Here is a 21712-nt window from a genome sequence, read left to right as displayed (position 1 = left end):
TGTGCTGGAGGGTTGTGGCTACAAGGGATACAGCTCCGACTGGAAACAATGAAATTGTATTTTCTACGTATTAGATTGTGTTTTATTAACGCCTACACCTACCCCAACCCTAAACCTACCCCTTACAATAATGCAAAAATAGTCATTATTGTTGTACACTGTGACAAAAAATAACACTATATTGATGTGCGCATGCCCTGTAGTGGCAGCTGTATCCCTTCTAGCCACAACCATGCAGGACTTATCCAGTCACGTGTTCTGCCTAAATCCCATCCCTGCAAGCTAGGGTTTACCCAAAGTCCCTTTCAAGGAAAGTCTATTCACTTGGTGGCCATATTTCCAATGCCTCCAGGCAGCTATTTCAGGCACCCAAGACCAAGTCCTATTTACTTGAATGGGGAAATCCTGAAATCAACAACAATATGGTCCCATAAATGTTGTTATTTTATGTTCAAATAGCATAGAAAAATCTTATATTTCAGGCTGAACCAGTAAATGCGCATGTGCTATCCTAATCACATGTCTCAGAACACTCACTGTTTTTTTGGCCCTGTCCCAAATGTCATTCTTCTTGTGTATTTGCAGTGTTGAGGGCTTACAATGGCAACCACGAGAGTTTGTTTGTTAGGTCCATAGGTTCATAGGGTGTCCAATTTGTAAGTTTAGCTTTCAGAAGGATGCTCATGAAGCGTCCACTTTACAGCCGTTGCACCCTCGATAAGCTCTTCTGCCGAGCCCACTCTGAGACGGGCTCTGCAGCAGACTCACGGTATTACATCAAGAAAATTTGTGGACTCAGAGGAAGACTGCAAGGGTTTAGGGTGTGATTTGGGACAGAGCCTATGGCAACCAGAGCTTCTAATGGCAGTGATGTAATGACTTTACCAACTGGCGATTGGCTCTTTTATTTAGAAAACAGAACGTATTCCACCATATTGCGTCTTGGTATATCTAAAGTCTTCGGTTCATTTGCCTCCACTTTTGAGTGCAATGTCCACATCTACAAATCTAATCAACAACCAATGTACAGAACCACTCACCTTTTCTTTTTTTTTTTCTCGATAATCCGTTACACTTATAAATGTTATTGTACAATTTCAATAGAATAACAATTTGTTTCGCAGCACATTCTTAAATGGACTAAAAACTTTAAAAAAATTTTAAAAAATGCACATTCTTTATCATTTATCATTTTGTATTTGCATATTTTCCCAAATCGTAAATACAAACAAAGAGGACTTGAATGCACCATTAGAAACTACCCTACTTTTCTGCACTTACAGTCCTTGAGGAAACATGTTTTGTGCTATTTTATTATTCATAATAGAATTTGATAATGATCTTAATCTCTTTTTATGTGAAACTTAATATAGGTTTTGTGATCATTGTGGCAGATTCAAACACACACATACACACTCAGAAGTGCATTAATACAAAAACCTTCCTCATATTATGCTCAGTCGACAATCTCTGTCATTCATACAGACCTTTGATGTGGCCTCTTATTGTATTCACTCTTATTCACTTCTCAGTTCTCCCACTGGGCTGTGGAGAGAGCATGTGTGTTTATAGGACCCATAAGGAAAACTTACGCATTGTCACTTAGATAATGGACTTGAAATGAGATCCATAGAAGTTAAGAAGTAAGTGCCTTTGTGTGTGTACTTGCACGTTCTTGTCTGCAGACTTAAGCACAGTGTCCTTTTAGCCATTTCTTGTAGGATGCACCTGGAGGCCTTGCCTGTGTCCTGTTTGCATAATGTGGTTTGACACTTTCCCCAGTTTCCCTATTTCCCCAAAACTAGTGTGCATGTCAGATATAGACGGTTATATAGACTATAAACTGCCTTCTAAATAGATGGGAAAAGGTCATTATGAGTTATAATGACATAGAAATGCATTCGCCACCCTCAGGGTGTAATGTGAACAACAGCTGTGATCTGAAAGTATGAATGACTGATGAGTGTTGTGTTGACATGCTAAATGTTTCTACGGTACCTCGTGGTATTTTTGGACTACAGTTGAACATAAACTCTATATAATGATATTAAACATGGCAGTATTAAAGGCAGTTCACCCAAATATGAAACATTACTCGTAAGCAGTGTGTAAACGTGATTAATACAACGTGAGGTTGTATTTATTTTTCAACGTGCGACAATTTCAGATGAAAATTTTGGACTCAGTGTGCAATGGCCTTAAGACTGTTGGAAAAAAATATGAGTCAAAGTAATTGAGGAAAAACTGTAAAGAATGTTCATGCTGCTCTGTTCAATGCAACAAAATGAGGTTGAGGACAAGTCAGTGATGACAAAATTTTAATTTTGGTGAACCATATGTTAATTTAGCGGTCTTTATTTTCTTATTAAGGCTTATGTCTTAAAATAAAACATCAGACTTTGTCTTGGCTGCTGTGGTTTTATAATGCTTTTACCTAGACAATCATTACCTGAAACAGATATTGAAAGTCAGAAACTCGATGCAAAACCTAATCACAACTTCAAAGATTCTGAGCAGATACAGATCATTAGTGTTCTGGATCTGTCTGAAGAATCTGTGTCATTGATTGTGTAATGGCTTTTAAATTAAGTCATTATTATTTGATTTTATTATTCCATTCTGTTCCATTATTCTATTATTATTCAATTCTGTCACCGATGGAGTTCTGGTTCCTTGCCACTGTCACCTTTGCCTTGCTTAGTTGGGGACGCTTGACCGATTGCACAGACACTATTGGAAGAGAGCTGAACTGGATGATGACATCACTGATGACCTGAGAGGATTCATTGAATTGAAAAATGACTCTTCGTCATTTTCCTCTTGCATTATTGACAAACTATTTTCCTGTTAACACTGTTAAGCTACTTTGACACAACCAATACTGTATAAAGCGCTATATAAATAAAGGTGACTTGACTTGACCTATTTTTCTATTTATTGTCCTCAAAGGATATTAGAGTTTCCTAAAGTCAAATATGATCACATATTTAGTTGAGACAGAGGTCAATGTAGTCTGTTACACGTATCCATTAATTATTTCTCAGAGGTCCTTTATGTTTTTTTTGAAGTCATATTTGCTCTGTTTTGCCTCTTTTTGCCATTTATCCAAGTCTAATGTTTCTTTTTTTGACAGGATTGAGAGGAAGAAATAAAAAAGACGACTGAAATAGTGATGCCATCCAACAAGTACTCCTCCGCTGTCATGGCGGAAAGTGACAAGATGACTGCCACGGTAAGATAAAGAAAGAGTGTTGGGATAGCACTAGGTTCTGTCATGATTTGCCACCCCTTTACTCTTTGTACTTGGGAACACAGAAGGGGACATTTTGAAAAACATTATTTTTGCTCTTAATTCAATTATAATGAATGACCAGAATCTGAATGGCACGAATGAATTATTTTTTTTCCTGTATATTGTGCAGTCTTATTTAATACATTCTAATATTGTGCAATAGCTTTGACAGCTATTCACTAAAAATCCAGCATCCACCCCGACATACTATTCCAGTGTTTGCATCACTTTAATGATATCAGCCTTACTTTCACATCATTTTTCTCTCCTACATGCACACAAAGAATGTGTGGAGGTGTGGAGTGGTGTGGGTGTCTCACTGTTTTGGGTTCAAAACGAGGCCAAAGGTGCAGTGGAATTTATGGGATTAGAGAAGGAAGAGAGAGGGAAAAATGGCAGTGTCTGGTTCTCTTGGTGGAAGAGCTGCTCTAACAGGTTTTTTAATGGCAGCTCGATTCAACTTTGTCCTGAATTTTTTACTTTCTAACGGATTTTTCTCCATATTCTTTGTGATTGTAAATGAGGCAAGGCTGCTTCATTACTTTCTTCTGATCCTGCACTCCATAGAGTGCAAAGAGAGAGAGATAAAGAGCGAGAGCAGGCTCTTTGAACGCTGCACCTGGCCGAGGAAGTGCTCTGGATCCCAGAGACCAGCTGCTAGGGACGGGGAGGAGAGAGTAGCACACTGGCCATTCAGATGCCCAGGAACACGTGCCATGTCAAATTGAGCTCAACTGAACCTAGTCTGTACTAACAAATCTGTATTATGAGACGTCTTAAAAGGTTCTGACCTCCTTTTACTCTGTTGCAGCATGTCAGTGTTCTGAACATCATTATTTCTTTTTAACTTAAAGGAATGTTTGGGTTAAATACGGGTTAAGCTACTGACACAATTTTTCATATCCTGTCAGTAACCACAGAGAGTAATTTTAACTCGCCTTAGTTTGAAAAGAAAAATGCGCTGACGGAAATGGAAGTCTGTGGTGTAGGGATGTCACGATACCATTATTTCTTTCTGAAATCCTGAAAGTATGGTAAGAGTCTTGCCATATTTATGAATGTCAAGATAAAGTAATCCTGGCACCCTTTCCATTTACAGTGCATGATATGAGTCAAAGGTTTTGAGGATACCTCAGTGTGTTTGAGGCATTCATAAGTATTCAGAAAAATGTTTTTATTAGTATTATTTATTTATTTATTTTTGGAAATATCAAGTGAATATGGCTTTAAAAGTGGATCAGAATTTCTAATCAAATGACTAGACAAAATATTTAATAATCAATTAGGTAATTGGGCTGTTCATGGAGAACAGAAGTTCTCTATAAAAGTAGTTTCTATAAAAAAGGCACTTTGGTTATTATTCTTATGTTATTCTTATATGGTGATATTCTTATAATGCAAGCATTTCTATTTTCCAAAGCAGTGCGTCCAAAATCAATTGAATAAATCGTTAAGCATCGATTACTTCACACTGTGTGCATGTACATATCATTAAGTCTTTTTGGATCATTAGGTTTTAAATGAAAACATATTTAATGAAAAAAATGACTTCACTTTTATTTTGTAACCTATACATTTTAGACCACAATGAAGTATATATTGTATAAACTTACAGTACATATACATTATATAAATACACTGAACTTTGTTTACTGGAGAGCATTGGGCAGACTGATTAATGAAGAAATGATTGACAGATTAATTTATTAACAAGATTAAAGGTGGGGTAAGTGATTTCTGGTAGCCAATGTTGACATTTGAAATCACCAAAACAAACACGCCACTACCCCAAAAGGGTCTCGCCCCTATTTTGATAGCTCCGCCCCACACATACGTACGGCAATGATTAGTTCTGTGAAACAAAGCAAAACCAATTTTACTCACCTATTGAGAAGAAACAAAACAACCTTGACGTGTGATCGCAGGCCTTCCTGCTCCTTGAGTTCTCTCCAGTGCTGGAAAGCTGATCCGATATTTATTTACTTCTTGCCTTATCGTAACACTGTGTCTACACCGGATGTGAGCGGCACGGCGCAACAAAATACTATAGACCTCATTATCATCAGTACTGGGCCTGACTCAGTTTTCTAAAGCGTTTTTAAAAAAATGCATACTCCACCTTTAAGTCATTTGTCGCAGCTCAAGTGTTTCGAGTTGAAAGTGATAGTTCAACAGTCGCTTTGTCGTGTCCAGTGTAGACAGACTTTAGCTGTTGCGGCGCAGCAGCCGGTGTAGACACGGTGTAAGCCTTCTTTTGTTCCGCAGACGCTTTCCTCTTTTGTTTTTATCCGCCATCTCTATCTTTCTGTCATCGCTCATCTCGGCTAATGTCCGTCATGTGCACTGATGAGCGCTCTCTCCTCTGCAGCATGAGTAGACACGCCCCTTACTGCTGATTGGCTACAAGTTTTTTTTTGGTACTGGGCCTGACTCCGTTTTCTAAAGCGTTTTTGAAAAAATGCATACCCATACCCAAAAGTCATTTGTTGCAGCCAAAGTGTTTCGAGTTGAAAGTGATAGTTCACCCAAAAATGAAAACTCTGTCATAATTTACTCTCACTTCAAACCTGTATGACTTTCTTTTCTTCTGTGGAACAAAAATGAAGATACTTTGAGAAACATTTTTTTTCTTTTTTATCCACTCAGTGGAAGTCAGTGGTCACCAAAACTGGTGTGGTTTCCAACATCCTTCAAAATGTAATTTTTATGTTCCACACAAAGTCATACAGGTTTGGAACGACACGAGGATGAATGATTCTGATGAAAGAATTTTCCTTTTTGGGTGAACGATCCCTTTAAGGCTGGGAACTCTATGGTTTGTGTTGTCATTTTGAGTTTCACTCGTGGATTAATTGTGTGATAACAGGCTTTACTGGCTAAAACAAGTTGTCTTACAGGTTTGAGGACATGACATGTTCTTCCACATTTTGCTCATGTTGCATCTTGTCTGGAATTATGTATGTCTGCTTTATCATAACTGTTATCTGATGAGCCTCTCCACTCATCAGTGTGCTCAAATGTGCCTTTGGCTACTGTGAGAGTGTGTGTTCACATGGTTGGAAAGCATGGCAGCAGACACACACTGAACTCTGGGAAATAACAGTGAGTTTTCTCTGGTTTTTGGGGGATGTGCGCAACTTTCTTTCACCTTGCCATAAAGGGGATCTGAGCCACCTGGTTTGATCCGCTGACTTTCTTCGGCCTTTCAAAAGCTTGAAGACAGGGCCGGGGGCCCCTTTAGGCAAAACCAGTGCAGGGGGTGTCATTAGGCAGAAAGATAAACTGAAAGACTGAAGGAGCCCATAAACCCTTTCACCGCTCCAGCCTCTACTGGCCTCCTTAAACAGAATACATTGTTTAGTTTTATGTAAGCTTATTCTTGTGTGTTCATGCTAAGGTGATTTGCGCAGCTCTTGCTTTGATCTAAAGAGAGATTTCTTTTGTCAAAGTCAAAGTCGAAGTCGTGACGTATTGTCAAGTATGGTGACCCATACTCGAAATTTGTGCTCTGCGTTTAACCCATCCAAGTGCACACACACAGCAGTGAGTAGTGAACAAATGCACACACACCGTGAACACACCCGGAGCAGTGGGCAGCCATGCTGCGGCGCCCGGGGAGCAGTTGGGGGTTCGGTGCCTTGCTCAAGGGCACCTCAGTCGTGGTATTGAGAGTGGAGAGAGCGCTGGACATTCACTCCCCCCACCTGCAATTCCTGCCGGCCGGGGACTCGAACTCGCAACCTTTCGATTACGAGTCCGACTCTCTAACCATTAGGCCACGACTTCCCGTCCAATCTGGCAACACTGGTCCCATGTGAAAAGCCTTCATGGGCGGCAGGGTCGCTGCGCGGCTGCAGCTTTCTCTTGTGTTGGGGGCGTTTTGTGCAGTTGGGTGGTGCTCACGTCGCGGTCTCTGCGATTCCACGTGGAACATAAATACAAACTGTAAAACCTGGGAAATCCAAGTTGAAAGGTTCTGAGAAATCTGTATTTGTTTTATTGTTTTACAATTGTTTTGTTTTCTTTAAGAATCCAGCAAGCACGTTATTATTCATTAATACTAAGCAGATGTAATTTTTTGTTCAGATCAAAATGTTATGACATAGTATATTACAATTGTAATCTTAAACTGTGAACCTTTTAAAGCAGGGTCTAAAAATATAATGGTCTTTTTTATAAAATAGATTTTATACATTTAACTAAAGAATACTGCAAGCACTTTAATTTTTCCCCCTTGACTCGTAGTACTGCACAAAAAGTGGTTCAATAATGTTGTAGGGCTGCAACAACTAATCGATAAAATCGATTATTATCGATTATGAAAATCATCGACAACGATTCTCATTATCGATTAATCGGGTCTGCCCACAGTGCACGTCCAACTTCAGCTGGTTAGTCAAATTACGGCACGGAATAATGCATTTCTATGGACAAAATGCATCTAAAAATAGTGGAGGAAACAGAATGAGATTCTGCCGGAGAAGCACGTGATCCAAGCTGCCCAAAACATGATAATTCTTTATTTTAAGCTTTAAGTTAATGCATAAGAGTAATGGCTTGCCCTGTCAGGCGCTTTGACAGATGCGTGTGCGTCCTCAGCGCAAAAACGTTCAGTTTACGGTCATATCCTTATCTATAAATGCCACAAATTCACGCGAGCATTTCCATTTTTGCATAAAGGTCCGTCCTGACAGTCTGTGTTAAGTTTAAAATACCGAATGAGCGCCGGCGCGGCGGGCGCGCGCACGCGCGTCAGACGGACAGAACACAGTAGAGAGGGAGACAATTAATAGGCTTTTCAGCGCAAACATATCCATTGTGCTGAATTATCCGTTGTTGAAAGTTAATTTAAGGTTTAAAATAAATTAAAATATTTTATGAGAGTAGGAACTTTAAAGGGATAACAGCTTGTAATTGTCTGTCTGAATATAAACATGAGACGCTCCATAACGGCCTTTTACAGGATAAAGAAATGACGAGGTGACTGTGATCAAAGTAGTTCCTGCAGAACATTACTCTTACCTGTTGCTTAACACGGAGTTTGTGTTTTTATTCGTCTTTATTATTATCTTTATTATTTTAATAGAGGTTTAAACTATATTCAATTTTTACAATGCTTAACAAATTTATGTAAGTTTAACAATGTGTTTATGTAAGGTTTGTGCCACTGCTGCTCTAAAGTAACAGTATTGGTGATAACCAAAATCATTTTTCGGCTTTCTGTACTGGTTAGTACTCCAATATGTGTAAGCTCTTTAGTAACAGTAGTAGGCTATTTTTAATGCGATAATATCATTATTGCTGTTATCTATGAAAGAAAACCAGAGCACTTGTTTTTTCTTGTGTATTTTTTTTTTTCGCGATACCCAATTGCAGTCAAAAAGTACATAAACAATACCAGCAAGAATGCAAGCTGTTATGAGGCCATTTTTTATTATTATGTCCAATAAATGACAATAACATTTTTAAATTTAAACAAATTTTTGACAAATTTCTAAAATATGTTTTCTCTTTATTATGATAAGTGGTCTAATAAATTAAGCACTGTATGTTTTCATAGCATTCAGTTGTCACGTTTGTTTGAAGGACATTGGGCAGAATGTGGAATAGTGTTTTTTTTGGTCAATATTTTTTTAATCCGATTAATCGATTAATCGAAAGAATAATCGGCCAACTAATCGATTATCAAAATAATCGTTAGTTGCAGCCCTATAATGTTGTATGTTACAGGGACTAATAATTGCAAATGCAGATCCAGTTTTTATTTATTTATTGCTAAGGTTTGCATATAGTGGTTTGCTCTTAATGACAGCTTTCCTAAAAATATATCCTATTCCTAAAATAAGAAATATCCCAATATATCGCCTTGCTTACAGTATCGCAATATATCGTATCAAAACCCCTGTATCGTGATACATATCGTATTGCCAGATTTTTGCCAATACACAGCCCTACATTTAAAGTGATTGTATCTCTTCACAAGACTGATTAAACCATTTGATTCATATGGATTAGTTTTGCTGTATGACGCCTTTAAGACCTTTTTGGATATTCTACGCTTTAGTTACCTGGACAGAAACCTCAGAGGCTTCATTAAAATATCTTTATTTGTGCTTTGAAGATTAACCAAAGTCTTATGGGTTTGAAATGGCACGAGGGTGAGTGAATGATGGTATAATTTCTGAGACTGCACAGGTGCATTGAGCAAATTGGTTTTTAGGAGTTTGGGTTGAAAATATGCATGAAGAATATTTGCATGCACAGACCATTTCTTTATTTAAAACATGCAAGGACTAACCATTTACACATTCAGCTTGGTTGTTGTGGTTGGTGGTTGGTGGTAGTGTGTGTGTGTGTGTGCATGTTGGCAAGACCTCTGATCTGCTGCAGCACAGCTGTGGCATGAAAGATGTCTGGCATTCCAGTGGACGGCACAGAAATGCGACAGCAGCCTGTATTGTTCCCACATCCATGAACACACAATCTTCAGCCTGTGTGTTTTACTCTGTGCCTGTACTTATAGAAAACAGTGTTATCTCTGGTTCATTAGTATAGTTTTAAATTTTCTTATGCATGTGCACATACAGAAACACTAATTATCTTGTTCAAATGAGGGCTGGGTTATAAAGCTGTAAAGTGTAATATCATATGAATATTTTTCACCTATATGATATTTATGTACATTTTGAAATTTATGTCTTATTTTATGTTTAAGTTTTGGTAACACTTTAGTATAGGGGCCAATTCTTACTATTAACTAGTTGCTTATTAATATGCCTTTTAATAAAATATTGACTGTTTATTATTATTTATAAAGCACATATTCTGCATGACCATATTCTACATCCCTAATCCTGCCCAATACATAAACTTAACAACTACCTTGCTAACTATTAAAAAGCAGCAAATTAGGAGTTTATTAAAGGGGTCATTGGATGCTAAATTCACTTTTCAAGTTGTTTGAACATAAATGTGTGTTGGAGGTGTGTACACATCCATCCTATAATGATAAAAATCACACATGCTAGATAAGTTAAAATACTATTAAAACATTTGTCTTAAATAGTCTAATAGCACAGCCTTTAAAAAATTATTATTAGTAAATACACAATATAATTGTCACGGTGCACACAACGGGGAGGAACGAGGCACACGAGATGAGGATGAAACTCAAATTAATTGTCTTTAATGTAGACATCAGAGCAAGATAAGGCAGTGCTGACACACAGGAACACTGGGAGTAATGAGTAGACCAGACGAAAACTAATTGAACAGACAGGAACTAAATACACAAGATAATTACAGATAATGACTAAAACACAGCTGACAAGAATTAACTAATAATCACACTCAACGAGGACAGGAAACAAACCAAATAAGGACACAAGAGGCGGGAACACAAGACACACACGACAGAGGACTGACTATTGTCATTACAAATAATAAATATTACTATAAATAATATATTTATATGACAATAAATATTGTCATACATTACAAATACAAGTTTCTTAGGCTCATGAAGAATGCGTTTATTTGATGAAAAACATTAAAAACAGAAATATTGTAAAATATTATCTAAATAACTGTTTTCTATTTGAATGTAGGCCTATTTTAAAACGTAAATGTTAAAATATAATTTATTCCTGTGATGCAAAGCAAAATTTTCAGCATCATTACTTAAATCTTCAGTGTCAGTGATTTGCAGCTCAAGAACCATTTGTTATTGTTAGCATTATTGAAAACAGTTGTGCTGCTTTACATTTTTGTGGAAATCGTGCAACAGGGTACCTCCAAAAGAGAAACATTAATGTATCCAAGAAGCATCAAAGCAAGCACTTAAAAAGTCATCAATCGCTCAGGGATGTCAACTTATTCGCAAGCACCAAACTCTGGTGCTAAATGTCACCATTCATTGATAACCATAATGGGCACTATGTTAGAGTGACAGTGATGTTGTAAAGATGTTTGCCTGCCCACCGTTAGTATTTTTTTTATGAATGGGAATAGCGAACACTTGTACTGTCACACACCCATTTAGTTATGCCAGGTGACTTGGGATGGTCTGATATTGAAGATTGTGAGTTGTCCAAATGTTATAAACAGAATGTCTCTTTTTTCAGGCTGCTGTGAATGGTGACATGTCAGTAGGAGAGGGATTGTCAGAAAACGACAGCGGTCTGGAGATGACCAATGAGAACAGCCCGCTGACTGCGGCAGAGCCACCTTCACCTTTCTGCCCCAAACAGAATGGAGGCGCAGCCTCACCTGCAGGTACACAGACCTGATTTAATATATTTTCATTTTATCACTAGTACTAGATGTAATTCCTGTAAAGTTTAAACCTGTTTTTACATGTGAATGCTAGGAATTTTTGTATGACAGGAATTTAAAAATTGGATATAACTTTAGCAATTCTGTCACACTAGTCTTATTTTAACATGAATGTAGCCGTACTTTGGAAAGGGATGCACCGATCCGATACTCAGTATCGGTATTGGCTCAGATTCTGGCATTTTTTGCCGTATCGGGTAACGGTCAGACGAGACCGATCCAAATCGGATATTCTGCATATACTATTCTGTGTTATTGTTAAGCATAATGCAAAAAAAACAAAAACATTATAAAGCAATGTGAGGTACAGATGAATATTTAAGTTCTTAAATTCAAGTTGAGGAAAACTCTTCTCTCCGCTGCGGCTCTCTGTCATCCTCCATTCAGTATTCAAACTGCGTGTCATGTTCGGTTACGACAGTTAAAAAGATTAAACGCTCTCTAAGGGTGTATTCACACCTGTCTTGTTTGGTTCAAGTTCGTTTCCCCCCTTGGTGCGGATCTTTTGGGCAGGTTTGAATACAGAAATCGCAATCGGGTATGGACCAAACAACCGTAACGAGACCCAGCTGAAGAGGTGGTCTCGGTCCGCTTCCAAACGAACTCTGGTACGGCTGAATGGATGAATGACATTAAGCACACGTTGTTTACAGTTTCTGGTTCACTTGCAAAAAGGGCAGTGTGAAAGTGAACCGCACCAAACAGAAAAAATCAACATTGTATTTGGTCCGGACCAAAGCAAGTGAACTAGCGGATTTTCTGGTGAGAAAACACCCTAAGAGCACACAGTAACCGAAATTTAAAACTGTAATAAACTATCGCACAGATCTAATACATTATGCATCAATATCTCTTCACTTTGTGCTTTGTACATTTCTATGTTCAATGCTGCTTCAAGTGCATCATTCTGCGCATGGGATGTGCATAAGCACTTTGTGGCGCTCTGTATTGAGCCTTTCGTATTATAATACTTTTGCACAATGAAAGATTATTAATAGCCTTTCTTGTTCTGTCCTATCTATCATATGTTGCTGCCTCCATTGCTGTGCTATACATTTAAAGGGTCATGAAACCCCAGACTACTTTTGCTGAGATTTTAACAGAGGTGTTTGTGTTGCACATCATAGAAGACAATGTTAACATCCATTCATTTTAATTGTTGGAGAAAACTAGTTAATTTTAAGCTTTTTTTGCACTATTATCATCTTCTGGGTTTAAAATCTACATCGTGTTGATGTCACAATTTGTGACGTGGCAAAGGACTATAGTACATTGATGCATCGGTGTCTATTAAATTATTCATGAGACTGCATGTTCTTATCCTATGAGAAGACACTTCACTTATTTATTCACAACAGCATGTGTTGATTTGCTATGACAGACACCTCAGACTGTGAGATTGCGCACATTAACTGAGAGAAACGTTCATGGATCAAAGGAGAGTGTTTGTTTTGCTTTGAAATAAGAGTTCGGCACATTGAGTGTAACTGTTTTTACAGCTCCTTGACACAACTCGTCTGCAATCACTGCAGAATAAGCACATTTTTAATTTTTAATTTTTTTAAAACTGTGGTGAGAACTAACCAGTGCTGAAACAGGGGGTTTCATGACCCTTTAAAAGAAATGTCTTTTAAATATATTTAAATTTTGAGTTGTTATTTTTCAGTTGTTATAAGTTGTCTATATTTAGTAGATTGAGTTTTAACACACAAAACAGTGATGATCAGGTCATCACACAGAAGTATAGAAATTCTACATTGATTTATAAAAAAAAAAACTGTGCTGTTATCGGATCGGATCTGTATCGGCCGATACTGTATCGAATTTTCGGTATTGGATCGGTTCTGAAAAAAAGATATCGGTGCATCCCAACTTTGGAGCAATGTTATAATGTTTATCCTGGTGCAATACCTTAGCTTTTTTGCTTGTACTTTCAGTGGAAATCAACAGTGTTACAGACGGTGTCAAAATTTTGCTTTATTATTGAGGAGCAATATTTGTCTTTAATTTGTTTCGTTCATTTATGTCACATATTATATTACCACTACAACTACTACATACTGTTATTCAGTTGAATATATGAAATGAAACGATCACTCTGATGTTTAAATTTCATTACCAGGTAGGCGTAGGATGAAGTATTATGGAGTAAGTGTCTTTAATTTCTTAAATCCTCTTATTCTTCCAGATGAGAGCGAGAACAGCATGAGAAGAAAGAGATCTCGTAAGCGCTCCGACACAGAGGAAGACAGCCCCTGGGATTCCTCCTACAGTGAGGTGAGAATTTATGTTCTACACATCTGATCTTATTGCACATTGACAGAATGGTTCACATGCCAAAGTTCATTTTGCTGATGTTTCCAAACACATGGCTGAAACAGGTCAAAACACAATTGCTTTATTACAGGAAATATAATTTTTTAAACCAATGGCAGTATTGTTAAATAATTGAGGAGAAAGCACTACAAAATTCGTGGTGTAATCATATATGCATCCATTCATTCACCACAATTCACATTCATAAACACACAGAAACCTGAGTTTGGTATCACTTTTTTGGTCCTCTGTGTATTATCAGCATAATGAAATAAGACATGCAGAAGATCGCATTGTGCGGCATTCCTGTCCCCCCTTTAAACAAACACTCTGCCATACACATGCGCGCTAACTTCAAACTGAGTGCATGTGTATGCATGTCTGTGTGTGTTGTTGGTGTGATACATATCTGCACCATCAACACATTTCTCCCTTCAAGGTGATAAGGGCTATTCATTCTCTACTGTAAAGACTACTTACAATCAGATAAATCATGATGAGCAGAATAGACATTTTTATATCTGTTCTGTAGTAAAATGTTGATAAAACTTGTGCATCCAGTGCAAATAGAAAAAAAATAAAACATAGAGGATGTGAGTCAGATTATTGGCATTTATACAGTTTACAGACTGAACAGGTGCTGTAATGTGCATAACAGGTTGCCTTTAATCTTTTTTTAGGTAAAATTATTAAATATATGGAATTGAGAATATGCAATTTCATTTCAATAATGAAATATTGAGAAAGTTGATTTGAGCTCATTACTTGACAGTTCCTGTCTATAAAAATGTAAATATCCAGCAAACAACATGTACATTTAGAAAGTAATTAATCATAATAAATAACCATTTAAGCTATAATATAATATAATATATAAACCTGTGTAAGACTCTACAGTAAGGTTTCAGTTGTTAACATTAGTTAACATGAACTAATGAACAATACTTCTACTGCATTTATTGATCTTAGCTAATGTAAACATTAATCTTTTAACATTAATGCTGTATGAACTAACATGAATATGAACATTTATTCAGTAACATTAACAAAGTAACACTAGGTAGTTCATGTTAGTTAATGCATTAGCTAATGTTTACAAATGAGACCTTGTTGTAAAGTGTTATATATATGTGTGGGTGTGTGTATAATTAAAATATTATTTGACATCAATTATCAGTTATAAAAAAAAATAAGCCACCCCACACTGTAGTGATGGTGGCCATTGAAAAACCCATAAAAGTCAAACCACTAATAATTATTTACTCTACATATGCATCAGCTAACTGTTACGGCATTATGGTTTTAGGAAAAGGCTGACGTTGGGTCTGGTTGTGAGACGGGTCTGCGGCAAAGGCCTCGTCCAAGGACTATTTTTCAGGCAGGACTGACAGCTCACTGTAAACCCCACAACAGAGAGAGGGGACATAGCAAACAGGATCACAACAACCTGGTAATGCTCACACTCACACACACAAAGCCTCTTTATTCTTTAAGTGAATTTCTATCCGTCAGACACTGAAATCAAGGCCGATGTACAGAGATCACTCTCGCGGCAGATTAAAGCTGTCATACCACTGTCAGCGCCTCACACTTAACTCAACACCTTTGAGTCGAGCTGTCGAGCTGTCGATCACTGTGTCTTTATGTTGTCAGACTTCTGAAGTTGCCTGTACCCCAGCCAATCAAAACAGTGGTCTTGGAAATTCAAGTAGGGAAAATCAAGTAGGTTTTTTCAATAGTTGTTTTGTCTGTGTTGTGGCGAGATGAGCAAAGACAGACAAAGTGTGTATGACATTATGGTTTGGAGAGAATTACCTCTTTTCCTCGCTTCTCTTCGCTTTTAAATACAGTAGCTTGTAAAAGCGACGTGCACATTTTACTTTCACTTTCAAATTAGTGGCAATTTGGCGTAAAGCAATTGTTTGTTTTAGTCCTTCTGAGATTTCCCTCTTTTCCTTGCTGTCCTTCACTTTTAAATAGCTTAAAAGCGCAGTGCACATTTTACTTTCACTTTTGAATTAACAGCAATTCTGTGTCAATTGCTTAAATGCAATTCAAACAACAACAAAATACAATGTCAAACTCACTTAGCCTATATATAAATTATACAACTTTTATTAGCAAAATGAATAAAAATACACCATGCTATAGGCTATGCCTAATATAAAATAACATATAACTTACACAGAGTTTAAATAGTTGAACTGAAATAACTGAAAATAAGTAATCATTGTGGAACCAAGTAAATAAGAAATGTAGACCGTTATTAGCAAAATGAATAAGAAAGCTTGGAGGCACAGAACATACACCTTGATGTCAAATAAAATAAATTAATTACACAAAGTTTACATAAAATAAAAATAAGCAAACACTGTGGAACCAATTAAATAAGAAACGAATGTTTAAAAAAACTTCCAAAATCAAAATAAACAGCAAAAGTCAACAAGATTTTCAAAATCCCAAATATTGCCAAACAAGTTCTTTTGCATTTCATTTAGAAACTAAATCATCCGCTATTGTCTTGACTGTGCACCTCACTCTTCTTGTCAGTCAGCTCGACTCACTCTCCTCGCGTGATAAATGAAATCTGATCTGTGATGCGACTGTCGCTCGGCACGCTACATTGAGCAGCCGCGTTCAGTTTTTAATTGTAGTGTCTTTTCTCTAACTGAACTAAATTATTTTTGTTTCTATAAAAAATCGAAACGACGGTGGGGCCCGTGCCGCGGAGTGCAGGTGACATAACCGGTGTTGCGGCTTAACAACGGTATCACCACCAACATAGACTATCGCTACAAGCCTATACATTATATGTATATAAATATCAAATATATAAACTAACTATACAGCTCTCGACTTAGAAGAGCATAGTTTCTTGTTAGTACGACGTGGACTTAAGATTATGCACTTATGCAAAATAAGCAAGCTAACATGCAGTGCAACCTATACATTTTATTAAATATTCCATATATATACGAATTTCATTCTATAGTATGTCTTTTTGCAGTACATAGTTTGACAATTGAATGAAAGTGCTGTGTGCATGCACTCTAGTGTGTCAGTATCCTTCAGGAACCCCCGGAGTGGCATAAGAGGGAATCAAACAGCTGGAATTAAAGCAAAACAATGAAGAATAAAATAGCAAAGTAGTCCTTAGATGCCATGTTTGTTAATTAATTAATGTTCTATTAAGGACAACTCTATGAATCAGCATGGTTTTATTGACAGAGATTACATGACTAGTCTATTTTAATTTATTCTACAATGCATTGTACTATGATAGTTCACAAAAACACCCCTGGAAGACCAGTCAAGGGGTCTGCTGACAAAAACAGGTCATGACCGACTAAAACCAGCTACCATGTTCCACAGTGCAACTATTTTAGGTTAAATTCACAGTGGCATGCCATCACTTACCACAAAAAAATAATTTTGACTTGTCTCACTGTTTGTAAAAACACATAAAACGTGTTGACAGAAATGTAGTTGCATTGGAAATCTGTGAGAGCAGCAGCTACACATTTGCCCCTTAGACTACTATTGTAACTATCATTGTAAGTTTTTGTTTATTTTTTATTTTATTTTATTTTATTTTGATGTGTTTTTTTGTAATGTTTTTTTTGTGTTTTGTTTTGGGGTTTGGTTTGTTTTGTTTTGTTTATTTTTTATTTATGTATTTATTATGTTTTTATTTCTATTTTATTTATGTTTGGGGGGAGGGGTTGTTTTATTATTTTTTGTGTTTAGATTTTTTTGTGTTTTGTTTTGTGTTTTGTTTTGGAGTTTTGTTTACATTTGCCCCATATAGATTTTCAATGCAACTATCATTTTTTGTTATTTTTGTTGTATTTTTTTGTTTTGTGTTTATTTTGCTTAGCTTTACTTAGACATGTAATTGTGTGTGTTTGTAGGTTTCTAGTGTTCCTGAGGGTCCCACACTAGAACTCATGGAACAGGACTCTAAAGACTCTGCACAGAGCAGCACCACATCCATCTCAACATCTGACACTGTCAGCCAACCTGAGTACAAGGTACCAGGACATCTCACACACACACACACCTATCCTGTCATGTCCCGTTCCTTTTTATGTTCATGCACAAACAACACATGAGTATCTATATTTGTCCACCTGCCTTTGACATGTAACAGTAGCCTCACAGATCTACTCTGTTTGAATGTAAAGATAACAGCCTTTGTTCTCACGGTGAATCCTCTCCTTTGCGTGTCACTAAGCCAGGCAGCTGCACGTTTAGAGAGCACTTATGACCAAGACAATGAGACCGTGAAGGTTTTGAATGGGGGTTTTGTGGGTTGTAGCGTCTAGGTAAGTCACTGTTGACCACAGACTCATAAATACTGACAGACACTTGCACAGGTGAGGAAACAACAGGGCTGTTGAAATGGTCCTGATTGATTGAGAGTCATGCTCAGACAAGCTCAGTGTCAGAGGTTTCACTTGTGTCTCAGTCCAGCTCACTGAGTGCCACAGAGCATGTGATTGTCCTTTTTTGTATAACTGGATCAAAGAAATCTGTGCAGTGATAATGTTAATTGTCTGTCTTTTTTAAAGGAATAGTTCACTTATAAATTAAAATCTACGAGTTGAAACCTGTATGATTTTTCCTTCTCTGTTGAACACAAAATAAATTATTTAGCAGAATGTCCAGGCTGAAAAGGAAACAAAAAGGACCGAAAAGCACCATAAAACTAGTAATGAAGAAGCCATATTTTCAGATAGCTATGTGTAAGGAACGGAAATCTCATATGCCATTGTTAACTGAAATTTGTGACTCCTTCCTGGTACAGGTTTCGGTGAACAGAAAATATGAAATCATGGTGAACTGTGTCTCATTTGCATTTCTGCTCCTCAGGATAATAAAGGCTTTGGTATTGGAGAGTTAGTCTGGGGAAAGATAAAGGGCTTTTCTTGGTGGCCAGGGATGGTGGTGACCTGGAGAGCAACAGGGAAGAGACAGGCCTCCCACGGCATGCGCTGGCTACAGTGGTTTGGCGATGGGAAATTCTCAGAGGTAACAAACAAAACGAAGAGTTGTCAGAATACCGCAGTACTTGATACTAATAGCAATACAATTTCAGTATCAATTTCAACAGCAAAGTATAAGCCAAAATGCCATTGAATGCCATACTTCTTTTTTAATGTTAAAGGGATAGTTCACCCCAAAATGAAAATTCTGTCATTAATTACTCACCCTTATGTCGTTCCAAACCTGTAAGACCTTTGTTCATCTTTGGAACACAAATTAAGATATTTTGATAAAATCCAAGAGCTTTCTGACCTTCCATAGACAGCAACGGAACAGACACGTTCAAGGCCCAGAAAGGTAATAAGGACATCATTAAAAGTCCATGTGACATCAGTGGTTCAACTGTAATTTAAAAGCTCCGAGAATACCTTTTGTGCACAATGAAAACAAAAACAGTGACTTTATTCAACAATTTTTCTACAAGTGACCATCTTCCGCCATTATGGAGAGTACCACGATGCATGCGCATGCATTCCTCTGAACGTAAACAAGGTGCAGCGCATTCTACATCAGCAGCAGCCCACGCATGCGGCATGGTACTCTCCAGCACATATTAACAACATACTAAAAATATGTTAAGCATGTTAGCAATGTGACAGCGACTTGGTAGCAACATGTTAACAAATTGCTAATCATGCTAAAACACACTAGAGCATGCTAATCTTGGTAGCAGCATGGTTGCAACATGCTAACACCGTGTTAATCATGTTAGAAACATGATTAGCAAAATGCAAATCATGCTAAAACATGTTAATCATGCTAGAAACATGCTAATCAAGTTAACAACATGCTAGCAATATGTTAATCATGTTAGCAACGTGATAACGACATGTAGCAACATGTTAACAACGCACTAGTCATGTAACAATGTGTTAAAACACACTAACAACATGTTAGTCATGATAGCAGCATGCTAACATCATGATAATTATGTTAAAACCATACTGGCTACATGCTAGCAACATGCTAATCAAGCTAACAACATGCTAGTATCATGCTAATCATGTTAGAAGCATGTTAAAACAGGCAAATCATGTTGATTTTAAACTTTACAACTGTTTCAAACTTCAAGCTTTTATAACTACTTCAAATTTTCAGGCTAGGCTTTCTCAAGACCACCTAATGTTTGTCTTGACTTTTTTTTTTTATCTAGTTGAAGTTATTATTTGATCCTGAGGTACCTCTGACATCAATAGTTTGAACCATAGCTCTGGTGTTATGTGAATTGAGAAACAAAAGTGTCTGAAATTTACTTTTCCCTCTGTAGCTGATTACTTAAATGTAATAAATTCATTAACATAAATTCTCTGCAAAATTGCTTATTATTCTTATTTATAAAATTAAATTAAACATGAAGTCATATTTTCTGTTGTTGTACATTGTGTATATTAGGTGTATTCTGTGTAAATTGTACATAGTCAAATCAAAAATGATTCAAACACCAGATATAATATTTTATATTTTTTGACTAGTGGGTACAGGACACTATAGTTCATTTATGTAAGTGAGGATAGCAAAATAAAGTAAACAGTGATATATTATACCCCAAATTCTTCATACACTTTGACCTGACCATGTTTTGCTTAAGTGTTTTTTCTTTAATTGCTAATGCGACCTTTTTACACCACAGACTGAACAAAATTAAGCATTGCTTGGTTATTGGTTGACCTGAATTGGTATTATCTAATTGTGTCCTTAAATTTAACAGCTGACAGCTGAATTCAACCTAATTCATTTGTGAGACAGTCTAACAGAAGGATGGCATTATCAAGATGAATTTGTTCTGACACAGTTTAAATCTGAGTTGTTGTCATATTTTATTACCTTATTCTAAACTATAGCGAATAAACTGTAATATTATGAGAAATATTGAAGGTGTCTGAATAAATTTAGATTTTACTGTATGTATGTACATAAATATATAGAGATATATATATATAATATTATTATTATACATATAATTATATATATCATTTTATAACAACCTGTATTAATTACAAGGCCATGTTTTGAATTTTCGAGGATTCTTAACTCGAACCCTGGTTACTTTCTGACCCTGGTGTCATGTGTATCTTGCAGGTGTCTGCTGACAAACTCGACTCCATCACAGCCTTCCCAAAGTTTTTCAACCAGTCATCCTACACCAAGCTGGCCTCCTACCGCAGAGCGATCTTCCAGGCCCTGGAGGTGAGAACAGAGATCAGTCTATGTTCATTGTTTTATTACACTTAAAGACAATTGTTGCCTATGGGCAGTTAGACACAACAATGTAGTTTACAACATCTTTAGTACATTTAATAGAGGATGATTATACAAATTTGCACCTGCTGTTCCGAAAGCTTGGAGCATAGGGTTTACTTGTACATTCTGAGGTGTGTTTTCGTGTGAAATAAACGGGAAACTGGGCAAACACTCACCTGGAAAGTCTGGAATTCCCCGGAGGTTCCTTAATTATCTCTCTGTGAATCGTACCTCCTAACAAACTTAACAAAAGCATCCAAGTCCAGACATGCACCAGAACAACATGACTGGCTGTAAAGTCTCTCCCTCTCTATCTCTCTTTCTCTCGCTCTCTTCCTCTCTCTCTCTCTCACACACTCTCTCTCCCTGTTGTTGTACCCCCATGCTTCGCAGTCTACACAGCATGATTAATATCTGCAATTTGTCTCCATTTCCACGAAGAGTATAGTCTTACTGAATGTATGTTATTTTAGACAGTACACA

At 37.0% G+C, this 21712-nt stretch overlaps 1 protein-coding gene across 2 annotated transcripts in view; it reads left to right on the top strand.

Annotated features, from left to right (window-relative positions):
• Positions 1-21712, top strand: part of LOC306860231 (DNA (cytosine-5)-methyltransferase 3B-like) — a 46369-nt gene that overhangs the window by 1956 nt on the left and 22701 nt on the right. Inside the window, exons 2-9 of one of the 2 annotated variants that reach the window (XM_079401821.1) lie at positions 3134-3232; positions 11416-11566; positions 13815-13903; positions 15249-15392; positions 15596-15664; positions 17854-17973; positions 18815-18973; positions 21068-21175. In XM_079401821.1, coding sequence (XP_079257947.1) covers positions 3173-3232; positions 11416-11566; positions 13815-13903; positions 15249-15392; positions 15596-15664; positions 17854-17973; positions 18815-18973; positions 21068-21175 — 900 coding nt within the window. In that variant the 5' untranslated portion in view covers positions 3134-3172. The remainder of the gene's footprint in view (positions 1-3133; positions 3233-11415; positions 11567-13814; positions 13904-15248; positions 15393-15595; positions 15665-17853; positions 17974-18814; positions 18974-21067; positions 21176-21712) is intronic. The other variant, XM_079401822.1, reaches the window with a different exon arrangement.

This window comes from Barbus barbus (assembly GCF_936440315.1).
Source record: "Barbus barbus genome assembly, chromosome: 41".
Lineage (NCBI taxonomy): Eukaryota > Metazoa > Chordata > Actinopteri > Cypriniformes > Cyprinidae > Barbus > Barbus barbus.
The sequence above is the reverse complement of the archived record's forward strand: the minus strand, read 5'-3'. Positions and strand labels throughout refer to the sequence as shown.